Source organism: Myotis davidii, unplaced genomic scaffold, assembly GCF_000327345.1.
Source record: "Myotis davidii unplaced genomic scaffold, ASM32734v1 scaffold37, whole genome shotgun sequence".
Lineage (NCBI taxonomy): Eukaryota > Metazoa > Chordata > Mammalia > Chiroptera > Vespertilionidae > Myotis > Myotis davidii.
Window position 1 is genome coordinate 1,779,351 of NW_006289395.1, and position 12,106 is coordinate 1,791,456.

The 12,106-nt window shown below is 49.9% G+C and overlaps 1 protein-coding gene and 1 pseudogene across 1 annotated transcript in view; one reads left to right on the plus strand and one right to left on the minus strand.

Moving 5' to 3' along the window:
- Positions 1-4,061: 4,061 nt before the first annotated feature.
- LOC102756197 lies at positions 4,062-4,708 on the minus strand (annotated as a pseudogene).
- A 700-nt stretch (positions 4,709-5,408) lies between these two features.
- Positions 5,409-12,106, plus strand: part of NTN1 (netrin 1) — a 106,413-nt gene continuing 99,715 nt past the window's right edge. Inside the window, exons 1-3 of the mRNA XM_006761721.1 lie at positions 5,409-5,450; positions 10,507-10,661; positions 10,785-10,846. Coding sequence (XP_006761784.1) covers positions 5,409-5,450; positions 10,507-10,661; positions 10,785-10,846 — 259 coding nt within the window. The remainder of the gene's footprint in view (positions 5,451-10,506; positions 10,662-10,784; positions 10,847-12,106) is intronic.

Below are 12,106 nucleotides of genomic sequence, written 5' to 3' on the forward strand. Positions count from 1 at the left end.
AGATCAGTGGTTCCCAAAGTGTGGCCTTAGGATGCCTCAGCACCCCTGGGAACTTGTTAGCAAGGCAAATTATTGGGGCCCCCCCTCAGACCCACTGAATCAGAACCTGCATTTTAACAAGACTCTCCAGGTGATTCACATGAGAAGCGCTGAATGGGCCACACCTCCTGGCCCAGAGAGGTGAAGTGGCGTGTCTGTGATCCCACAGGTGCTTCATTGCAGAGGTGGGACTTTCTACCTGCTGTGTAGGTGAGTGGGGCAGAGTTAGGACCTGACTCTTGGTACTAAGGATTTGTCTTTCCATTTGCATTTTGTATCCTGGAGACAGAAGTTTTGCGTGAGCTATTACAGAAGGACTAGAGGGCCGGTGCACAAAATTTGTGCATGGGTAGGGTCCCTAGGCCTGGCTGGCGATTAGGGCCAATCAGGTTTCCAGCCTCCCCACCTCTCTGACTCCTCCTTCCCTCACTGACCATGAACCACCATGACACTGCCGCTGGTCGCCCACCATGTTCCGCACTGCCCCCTGGTGACCAGCTCACATCATAGCGACTGATCAAACTCCTGGCCTGGTGCATCGGTAGGGTCCCTAGGCCTGGCCAGTGATCAGAGCCAATCAGGGCTTCCGGCTGCTGGCCGGGGCCTTCCTTCATTCCGCACTGCCCCCTGGTGGTCAGTGCACATCATAGTGAGTGATTGAACTCCCGTTCTCCTGGTCAAACTCCCGAGGGGACACTTTGCATATTAGCCTTTTATATATATAGATAGATGGTAGAATTGGGAAGATGGAGACCTGCCTCACAGTTAACTCAGAGCTGAATTTCCGAAATGCTGTGGGCTTGGTTCTGATCACTAATTTGCCACCTAGTTGCTGACATTTCAAAACATACTTTGTTCTGTCATCATCATCACAGCACTGACCCTTTTTCAGGCGTTTACTGGGATCTATGCAGGTTATCTCACTTGTCACACCAACCACACACTTCAATAAAGCTGAGGAAATCAAGGCTCAGGAAGAGAGGTGATGTGCTCTCAGTCACTCCTGTAGATGAAGGAAGAGAAGGAATTTGGACCAAGGCCCATGTGACTCCACCATCACACTTATTTACACTGGGGACGTTAGGTGAAATTGTAGTACATTTTGTATTTCTGACATTGTCCAAATTTTATGGTTCTGGTGCAGAAGTTATCCTGATAAGTGCCAAATCTGTTCAGTTATTATTACCATATGTTACAGTTTATGAAGACATTTCATAGTATAAATGCTAATGTCTGTATCAGTTTAAGTTTCCATATGCATTTTAATTGTATTTTAATTATAAAGGCTGAAACGGAAATTCTGTATATTTCAGCCAGTTGAGAGAAAAGAATCCTAAATGCTCAAGTAAGTGTGATTTATGCTGTTGCCAAAAAAAACCAAAGTGAAGGACATATGGACACTATCTCCTTAGTTATGATTGTTTGCAGACTATACATTTGAAGAGAAAGAGAAAGTCTGCAGTGGAGAGGAGTCCTGAGGAAACATGTGGACACTGGATTATATTTGTGGCTCATTCAGCTGGGAATGGATGTAGAGGGCCAGGGGATGGCTGACTTGTCCCTACTTCCCCACAGGTTAGGGTCACTTGGTGATTGGTTTTTTGTGCTTTTAACGTATGGTGGGGGGTACTCGGCAAACTATGGTCCATGGGTAAAATCCAGCCAGCCAGCTATGTTTGTAAATAAAGTTTTATTGGGACACAGCCACACTCACTTGTTTGCCTACTCTCCATGGCTGCTTTCACACCACAAGGGCAGAGTTGAGTTACTGAGACAGAAAGCAGTATGGCGTGCAAAGCCAGCAATGTTCACAGTCTGGTCCTTTGCATTAAAAAGTTTGCCAAATCCCGGCCTAACATTATCTTTTGGATGTTTCCTAACTTTTCTTTCTGCTGTGTGTCATACATGCTTGAAACTCATTTATTCACTGGTTAATTTATTTGTCAAATATGGGTTAATCGTAGTGGCAAGAAATCTTAGCACAGGGACTGTGGGCTCACGAGAAAAACCATGTAGTCAAAGACCATGGGCTTGATAATAAGAAACATTCGTTGAACTTGCCATGGTCAGGGGTCTTAGCTACAAATAACAGAATCCACTAACTCAAGCAGAAAGGGATTCATTTAATAATTTAGATAACTCTCAGAATTGTTGGGAGGGCTGAAGAAAAAGCTTCAAGTCACCAAAGCACCCCAAGAACAAGCCACCAAGGGAATTGCTGCCTGCCACAATCAGGAAGTGTCAGAACCCAGTAGTGGAGCCATCTCTGCCAGCTCCGGAACCACACCTTCCACATAGCTCATCCCATGGAACCACGCCCCACCTTGCCTTTGCCCTGGCTGTCTCCCTGCTGATTCACATTAAACCCTAATTGGCAAAGCCCAAATCACACACAAAACCTAGCTGCAAGGGAGCCTGAGAAGGGTTTCCAGCTCTCCAGCCCCTGGATGTTGATCAGATAATCCACAGCCAACATAGCCACTACCTCTGTAGTTATGCCTTGAAAGATAGATTGTTCAACTCCCTTACTCCTATATTAAAATTTGAGAACTAAGGCATTATTAAGTAAACATAGCAAATGAGACTGGCCGAGAATACCGGAGTGAGCAGGAGTAGGTACTATGGAAGTTATTGTCAGACTCATCTCCCAATCCCGCCTATTTATCTTTCTTTTTTTGTTCCATCAGTTCTATTTGTCATATATCTAGAATTCATTATATAAATCTTTCAAAATAATTAGATTTTACAAGGGTAGTTTACCATTTAGCTCTAATTTCACCAATGTTTGACCCAGGAAACCATTTTTACAAATACGTATGTTTTCTTATAAGGCTACTTTAATAAAGAAAATAAGTCTCTATACCTCTTACAGAAAGATTGATGCAGTTTTCCCCCATTTAATTGCCATTTTAGATTTTCGATCATAGCATGTCCATCACACCCAGTAAACCAAATTACAATTTGCTGCTGCTTCTCCTTTTTAATCACTTTTGAGAATCACACTGTTAAGAGTTTTTAGGCTTCTTTTTCTAATCTTCCCTGATCTGAAAGAAGGCTAGAAGAGGTCATTTAAACAATACTCCTTCCAAATATAACTTGTATCAGGTCGTATTTGGCTAATCACTGTGCTTGGTGAGTGACCTTTTCACTTCTCACTTAGGCTGCAGCAGCTAGTCGTTTTATCCCCGCTGTATCAGCAAAAGGGGTGCATCCTTGCATTCCTAAGTTTTTAAACTGCAAAAGTGAAACCCTAGAAACAAGAGTTATATAGAAATATTAAGAGAGCTAAAACATTGCTATTGTTTAGAGAACACTTTTAAATTCGAGTTTTCACCCCAGGTGGCATGGCTTAGTGGTTGAGCGTCAGCCTATGAACCAGGAGGTCACGGTTCAATTCCCGGTCAGGGTGCAAGCCCAGGTTGTGGGCTCCATCCCCAGTGTGGGGTGTGCAGGGGCAGCTGATCGATGATTCTCCCTCATCATTGATGTTTCTAGCTCTTTCTCCCTATCCCTTCTTCTCTGAAATCAATAAAAGAAAATGTATTTTAAAAAATTCAAGGCCTCTCCCAGGTTGAGGAAGACATAAAAGAAGTAAAGTTTAAGGATTTGGCAGTAGTTTCATAAAATATTGAAAAACTGAAAAAGGTTAATCACTCGGGTCAGTGATGTGTCACATCCAAAGTGCCAGAAGATCCGGACTCTGTTGCTAGCGGGGCTCAGTGTTTGACATCTGTGTATTCTCACGTGCCCAAGGCAAGTGATCACTTAGGCCAGGGGAATTTTACAGGTTACTGACCACGTTTACCTGCAGAGACAGGACCCACAAGGGGAAACATTTGGCATTCATTCCATTCCTTCGCTGGCAGCACACCCATTTCTCTTTCCTTTAATTCTCCTTTTTACCTAAGTGTAACAGTTATTACAGGTTTTGACCAAAGTACTTCCGCAGTAGTTGGAAATGAGTTACTCTGTATTACCAGAAGTGTTCCGTCACCTTATAATGGGTCACGTTTGCATAAGAACTAAGAGCTGGTCAAAAGTGTCTGCTGTAGCGATTTTGCAAATTCAGTGTTGTGGTTGCATCCATCATTGTTCTTGTATCCTTTTTTAAAATTTTATTTTAGAATGAGTTTATTTTTATTATAAAATGATGCTTCTTTTTACAAAAGAATTATAATGAGGACACTCTGAAATAACACAATTCATTGCAGCAAGTTGTCATCCTTTCTTAAAACACCATCTATTAACACATTGTGCACCAGTAGTTTTATTGCTAGCTTTACCCAGTGGCCAGATAAGATTCTGGAGTACAAAAAAATACTTTAAAAAGATATTAGCTTGTAAGAACAAGTAATAAATAACTTCAAAATGCAATGGGTGTTTAATGTTAAAGTGTGCCTATAACATTTATGTAAAACACTGTGTAATATGAAAACACGAGAATACTTGTGATCCGCCCACAATTTGTTAAGCTAGCCAGTCCCTCTTCACTCATTAGTGATGCCTCCTCATTCCCCTCCTACTTATGGACATGAGCGATGGCTGTGGATAGTTCTAGGCCGTCAAGCAAACCCCTGCCATTGTAATCATGCCTTTTGAAACAATGGAGCTGCAGTTCTTGTGGGGACATCCCCACCTCTGGTTGGTTGATGACACCTGGATGTTCCATGACAAGCTCTTGCTAGTGCACTGTGTTCTTATCCAGGTCTGTGCTGCTGGAATGGGAGAAGACAGCCCTGGGGCTCCGGGGCCCTGGCACCTGGGGCACACAGGGCCCAGGGCAAGTCACACAGGAGCGGGTTCTGAGCAGCTGCAGAGATCTCAGTTGCTGGTACCCTCGCTGCGCCCCCTCCCCATTTGTCTTTCAAAGCCTCAGAGCCACCGCCTTCCAGTAGAAGGTGGAAGTTTCTGTCCTCTGGCGTTCTCAGAACACTTTCTCTCGCATACGTTCTTCCATGTCTTCCTTTTAACTTTTTTTTTTTTTAAAATAAGAGAACATCGTTGGTACAGTATCTTTGAAGTACCTCTCATTTTCCTGTTCATTCCATGAAACTCCCCTCTTCCCAGAGACAAATAGTGGAGCCGATTTATCTTTCCGTATTTTTCAATTTTGACTCCATATGTGCGTCTGTGCACAACACAGAGGGTTGTTTATGAGTTAATGAGTTTATCTAAAGGCTGTCACACCAGATGTATCATTTTGCCATTTGCTGTGTTTTTGAGATGGATCCATGTTGCTTCATCAGGCTCTGCTTCATTCATCTTTCAGGGTCATATGACAGGACCTTGTGTAAACAAGCTACGATTCATTTGTCCATTTCCTACTGAGGGCCCTGCAGCCTGCCCCCCAGTGTTTTCTTACCGTAAACATGGCTGCCATCAGCAGCTCTGCCTGTGCTTCCCGGGGTTGTGTGAGATCTCTCCAGGATGGGCACCACGCTGCAGAATGGCCCGGCTACTTCCAGCACTTCTAGGTCCTGTCAGATTGCTAAGATGAGTCTCCAGTTCCCAACAGCTCTACATGGAAGTTTTCCTTTCCCCATTTTAGCGAACACTGGACATTATCAAGAGTTGTAGGCTTGTGCCAGTCCAGTGGGTGTATTGTTTACATTTGCATTGCTGTTTTGATGTACATATGTCTGATTATTAGTGAGGTTGGCTATTCAGGTTTCCTTTCTGTAACGTGAACACTGCACACGCCCGTGCTCGTGTGTGTGTGTGTGTGTGTGTGTGTGTGTGTGTGTTCTGTTGGGTTGTCTCTTCTTGTTTAGTTGTTGGTGTTCTTTATGTATTCCGGATACAATCCTTTGTTATATGTGGTGCCATTGTTTTCTCCTAGTCTGTCATTGTCATTTTCCCCTCTGTCCTTTGTGTCCTCTGACCCGGTTTTGCTTCAGGCCAATGTTTGAATGAGGACAGAATGATGCTTCCCCACCATCCGAGCTTCTGGGCTCAGAATGTCAGCTTCTATATCAGTGAGAAAACCCGAAATCCCTTCAGCTGCTGCCCCGGGAGGTGGGCAGAGCAGAATTCCTTCCTTTCTCCCCACCTCCTCCATCCTTCTGAATCTAGGTGTGTTGGTTTCCCAGGGCTGCTGTGAGAGATTAACTCAGCCTGGTGGCTTAGAACAACAGACATTTATTTTTCCACAGTCAGGAGGCCAGAAACCCAAAATCAAAGTGTTGGCAGGGTCGGCTTCTTCTGGAGGCTCTGAGGGCGGATTTGGTCCTTGCCTCTCTCTTAGTGTCTGTGGCTGCTGGCAACGCTCAGAGACGCACAACTCCAGGCTCTGCTTCCCTTTTCACACGCCTTCCCTTCGGTGTGACTCTGTGTCTCCTCCTCACCCCAACCCCAGGATAATCTCACATCAAGATCCTTAATTTAATCACATCTGCAAAGACCCTGCTTCTACGTAGGGTCACACTCACAGGCCCTGGGAATCAGGACATGGGCATATATTTTTGGACGATTCAACCCACTACGTCAGGCAAACTGCATAGATCCCAGGGGACAACTAGCTAACAGCAGGGTGTCTGTGCTCATGTGTGAGTGTGTGAGTGTATGGGGTGCAGTGCTGGGAGGGTGTAGAGCAGGAAGAGTACATTCTGAGAGGCGTGTATTCTGGGGGGTACCATTCCCGCAGACAGGAAGAGCTGTACTTGTTGGGCATGTAGGTTATCGGATTCATAATCCCAGAAGACAGATAGTGGGAATAAAGGAAGGTACCTCCTGGGGTGAGCACGTATAAGCCATGCAGCCACTTGGAAGTGGCTGTTAACCTGTCCCTTGCGATGGAACTGAGCAGGTGCCTGTACCCCTGCAGAAGTGGGCAAGACAGAGCCAAAGGTGGGCTGCTCTGTCCCTTCCCAGATATTAAACTTTACAGATGCTGCCCTTTTGAAGAGAAGTAAAGGGAAAACAGATAGGGCCCACTCAGAAAATAGAGCAGAACCAAGGAGACAGAATGGCACTGCTGACCCTCATTACTTGTGGAGTTCACATTTGCCACGTTACCCACTAACCTGTATTCGTAACCCCCAAAACAGGACACGTGGTCCCTTCCCAGTGACTGTGGGCTGAGCAGGGCAGCTGGGAACCTGAGTCAGCGATGTGCACGTCCCCAGCTGAGGGGGGGCCGGGCCAGGCTCTGCCCTCTTGTTTCAGCACGGTGCATTTTCTGAACTTTTGTGCTTTTTCTTGATGATGTCACTGTTTAAAGTGGCCCCGCGTGTATGGCTCTGTCTAATGCCCCGAGGCACAAGAGTCTGTGATGTGCCTTACGGAGGGAAAACGTGTGTGTTAGATAGGCTTCCTTCAGGCACGAGCTAGGCTGCTGTTAGCCATGAGTTCCATGCGAGTGAAGCAGCAGTGTGTGTAAAATAAGGTGTCTTTAAACAGGAACACACATAAAACCAGGTTCAGTATTGATCAGTGTGTGGAAATGTGACCAGAGGCTTGCAGAAATCTAACTCTATTTCTTTTAGGAGCAATGGTTCAGAATTTGCTAATAGGGTGTCCCCAGCAGCCTTTTCTATACACACACACACACACACACACACACACACACACACAAGCCTAAGCGACCGAACAACCAAACGACTGGTCGACCAGTCGCTATGACACACACTGACCACCAGGGGGCAGGCGCTCAACTCAGGAGCTGCCCCTGGTGGTCAGTGTGCTCCCACAGCCCTTCTACCCCACCGGCCAACCTCTTGCATCCCCAATTGGCCCCGATCGGCCCCAATTGCTGGCCAGGCCAAGGGACCCCACCTATGCACGAATTTGTGCACCGGGCCTCTAGTAGACTATAACTACCATGAATATAATGATGACCAACGGAATCTGAAAGAGCCCACCTCTGGAGATGATTACACCTTAAGATCCAGGAGCAAATGCCTGGAAATTGGCACCCTCAAATGGCAAGAAGACACATTCCATGTGCAAGCAAAGCCAACGTGCTCCTCAGGAGAGGACAGTTCGAGATTAGAAGGCCTCGGGATAAGATGGAAGTGGAGATGGAAAATAGGGAAGGAATACAAAGGGAAAAAAAAGTTAATTGCAGGATCAAAGTCCATACGGCACACAGTGAGGAGCAGAAAATGTGTCCAGCACTAGATTCTTTAACTAGCTATAAAGTGAAATATGTATGATTCGGTTATTAGATATTGTGCCTTATTTATTGACTGAAAAGGAGTAAGGGAAAAAGCAGGATTTAAAATAGCATGAGCAGCCCTAGCTGGTTTTGCTCTGTGGCCTGTGGACTGAAGGGTTCCGGGTTCAATTCCGGGTGAGGGCACGTTTCCGGGTTGCGTGCTCAATCCCCAGGAGGGGGCATGCAGGAGGCAGCCACTCAATGATTCTCTCTCATCATTGATGTTTCTATCTCTCTCTCCCTCTCTCTTCCTCTCTGAAATCAATAAAAATCTATAGTAATAAAAGGGTAATATGCTAATTAGACCAGATGTCCTCCTGGACAAAGCCTCAGTGGCTGCGAGGGCCAAGGACAGGCTGCTGCAGAAGCTGTCAGTGGCAGCAGCAGCAGGGTGGTGGGGGTGGCGCCTTCCCCTGATCACCCGGTCGCCTCCCGTAGCGGGAGGCCAGAGGCAGCAGCAGTGGCTGGGTTGATGGGGCAGTGCCTTCCCTTGCTCAGCCTGGTCACCTCCCGCAGAGGACATCTCCTGAGGGCTCCTGGACTGTGAGAGGGGACAGGCCAGACTGAGAGACCCCCCCTCCCCACCAGGTCCTGAGTGCCTGCGGCCGGCCAGAGGGAGGGAAGCCCGGGTCCTGGTTGCCTGTGGCTGGCCGGAGGAGGGAAGCCTGGATCCCGGGTGTGGGGGCCAAGGCAGAGGCAGTTAGGGGTGATCAGGCAGGCAGGGGAGCAGTTGGGGGTGATCAGGGGTTCCAGGTACCTGTGGCCGGCCTGGGTGAAGCCACCCGAGGTCACGGGCTGTCAGCTAGAGGAGGCAAGCCTGGGTCCTGGGTGCGGGGGCCGAGGCAGAGGTGGTTAGGGGCGATCAGGCAGGCAGGCGAGCAGTTAGGAGCGATCAGGCAAGTAGGCAGGTGAGTGGTTCAGAGCCAGCAGTTCCATATTGCGAGAGGGATGTCCTGCATTGGAGAGGGTGCAAGCCGGGCTGAGGAACTCCCCTCCTCCCCCCGCCCTGTGCACGAATTTTGTGCACCAGGCCTCTAGTATTTAATAAAATAAAATAGCACGAGCATACAATGTTTTAACTCCTTTTCTCTTTTAAATGCATGCTTACTTAGAAAAGGTTCTGGATGACTGTATTAAGGTATTTAAGGTGGGATAGATGTTACTTTTTAGTATTCGACATGCTTATGCTACTCCAGTGTTTGATTTTGTGCAAAAAATTGCATTAACTTGAGTTAGAAATATTAAAGTGGGGATAAAGAAAACAAGGCATTGTCAGTGTGGACTGTTGGGCTCACTCCGTCCTCTGTTCTCCCACAGCTCCTGGTCCTCTCTGGCTGGCGGCGCTTACTCACCTGTGTCTGTGACCATCTCCCTCCTCAGGCTGTGAGGGCAGCCTTTATATTTCTAAAACCCGTGTGTGTGTGTGTGTGTGTGTGTGTGTGTGTGTGTGTGTGAGTGTGATGATGCTCAGGGCATTCTTCCTGTGGGGAGAAGTGGTGGAGGTGCGGCCCCCAGCCTGGGCTTGCAGCTCGGCCCCGTCCTCCTGTTCCTGGGCCTGCGTCAGCTCCTCTCCATCTCCAGCCCAGCTTCTTAAGGGTGGGAACGGTGACACGGGCGAGGGAATGAGAGAATGAAGCACTAACACACTTGAGCTCATTCATTCGGGTGGATCAGAAGGTGTGTTGACACCGATTCAGGAAGCTCAAGGCCTTTGAGAAAACGTCTGCGTTTTGGATGGAGTGTAGGAGGTGGAGGGAGTTCTGTGGGGTCCTACAGAGATGCACTCTGTGGGTGTCGGCGTCTCGCTGAGCAGTGAGATGGGCTCCTCCCAGCGCTAAGTCAGGGAGAGAAAGCCACATCTGCTGAAACTGTCCTTGTCCAGGAAGCGCCCGGAGCTGGATCGATCCCGGCGAGGTCCGGAGGGTTTGCTAAATGCTGGAGTCCCTTTAAACCCGGCTTCGCAGACACACAGGAGGCCTCAGAAGGCAAGGAAGCAGGCGGAGCGAGCTCGTGGCAGGAACTCATCTCTCCCAGGGCCGGGTGGGTGACACTAGCTCTGACCTTCTCTGAGTTCACAGCCCCCAGGAAGCCCCCGGAGGCTCTGGGCAGCCTTGGATGGGTGTGAGGGAGGAGAGCCTGGGGGCGAAGAGGGGTGAGGTCCTCTCCGCCTCTGAGGCCTCAGAGGAAGGGACCCAGGCTCCCTCCCGGTGAGCGTCTGGAGCATTTTCCTCTCAGAAACAAGGCAAACATGAGTGGAGGCCCCAGAGGCAGTCGGGTGGCTCTTCCTTCAGCCTCCGCGTTCGCTTCTCCAGGGGCAGCGCGTGGAAGCGTCAGAGGCCCGGAAAGCCGCCTGTGGGTCCCGGCATCTGGGTTTGCAGTGTGGCGCGGGCTCTGTGGTTCTTGGAGAAGAGGCTCGAGCTTCTCAGATCCTGGTCCACACCGGCAAGTGGCCCCAGAGGACGAGCAGGTGCTCCCGGGCCGGGGCAGGCAGCGTGGTGAGTGGGCAGAGCCCTCGTGGGGTGGGGAAGCAGCCCCCAGTTTTGACCAACTCCCCCTCCCCCCGGCTCTCTCCCTATCCCCCCTCAACTAGCTGGGTGGCCTTCGCCAGCCCTCGCTTCACGGGGCCTCAGCTGCCCATCTTTTGCTCAGAAGGTCAGGCAGAGGTTCCTGGAGTGTCTGCCAGCCTTTGAGTCTGTGAACCACGGAGGAGCTGCTGCGGCGGTGGGGGGTTCCTCCCGGGCCCCTCCCCGCGGCCCCCTTTCTCTTCCCCGTCTCCCGGACTCACCCCTGTTTTGTTTCCGAAGCTGCGATCCCAGGCCTGTCTGTGAGCCGAGGGAGAGGGTGTTGGCTTCAGCTTGACAACAGGGCCGGAGAACACTGCCATCCATCACGTCCTCATTGTCGCCATAGAAGGTCCCAGAAGGTCAGCCTCCAGTTGCCTCCCGGGACAGAGTCCTGTTTGTGTGGCCGGGGGACCGCCTTTCACAGAGACCCTGGAGAAAGGCCCCCGTCCCCCCAGAGGAGGCGAGAAGAAACGGAATATTCCGAAGGTCGACAGAAGAGAAGTTCGGAGGACATGGTGCTGTGTTAAAGCACAGGCACCGGATAGAGATATTTTTTGAGTGTTGCGCGCATCCTATTTATTTTATTTAACGCGGATTGAGTGTATTTTGTCTGCTTTCTGGAAGGATCTGTGGCCGGGGTGCGAGGGGTGGCTTTTGATATGAAAATGTGTATTGTGGCTCCGTGAATGGGGTGTGGGAAGGGGCAGCGGTGGCCCCCACTTGCTGGAGGAGGGGCCTCGCTGCGCGTCCAGCCCAGCCGGAGCGACCCGGGGAAGCTGCGAGGCGTGAAAGGGTGCTTTTAGGAAAGTCTGGATCAGACATGATGTTATAGGAAAAAATGCAGCGTCTGAGGAAACTGCGCATGAATAGAGAGAAAGCCGAGAAACGGGCTGGAGGCAGAGGACATAAAACAGATTGTCATCGGGAGCCGGGAGCGGCCGGCTGCGCCTGGGGGGAGAGGCAGAGGCTCCTGCTCCCGAGGGGAGGCCGAGCAGGGGCTGGGGCCCTTGCAGAGTGGTGGGGAGGCCAGGGGGCAGGCCCTTGCATTTCTGAAGCGTGAGGACAGACGGAGCCTTGGACAGAGCCATTGCCCCCTGGTCTGTGCCCGGAGAAGCCTTGCCTGTGCTGGGCTGTGCCCTCTCACCTTGACCCCCACACCTTCGGGGCGGGTGGCAGCGTCCACAGCAGGGAGGGAGCCACCTGTCCGGGCACTAGGAGAGGCCTCTCTGTGCTGCAGGGGAAGGGCAGGCGCCACCTCTCAGGCTGCAGGCAGTTTCCAGGGGCGCTTGTTGTGGCCCACACTGCCTGCTTCTCAGCCAGGCTCTGCCCTGGCCAAGTGCCCGGGGGC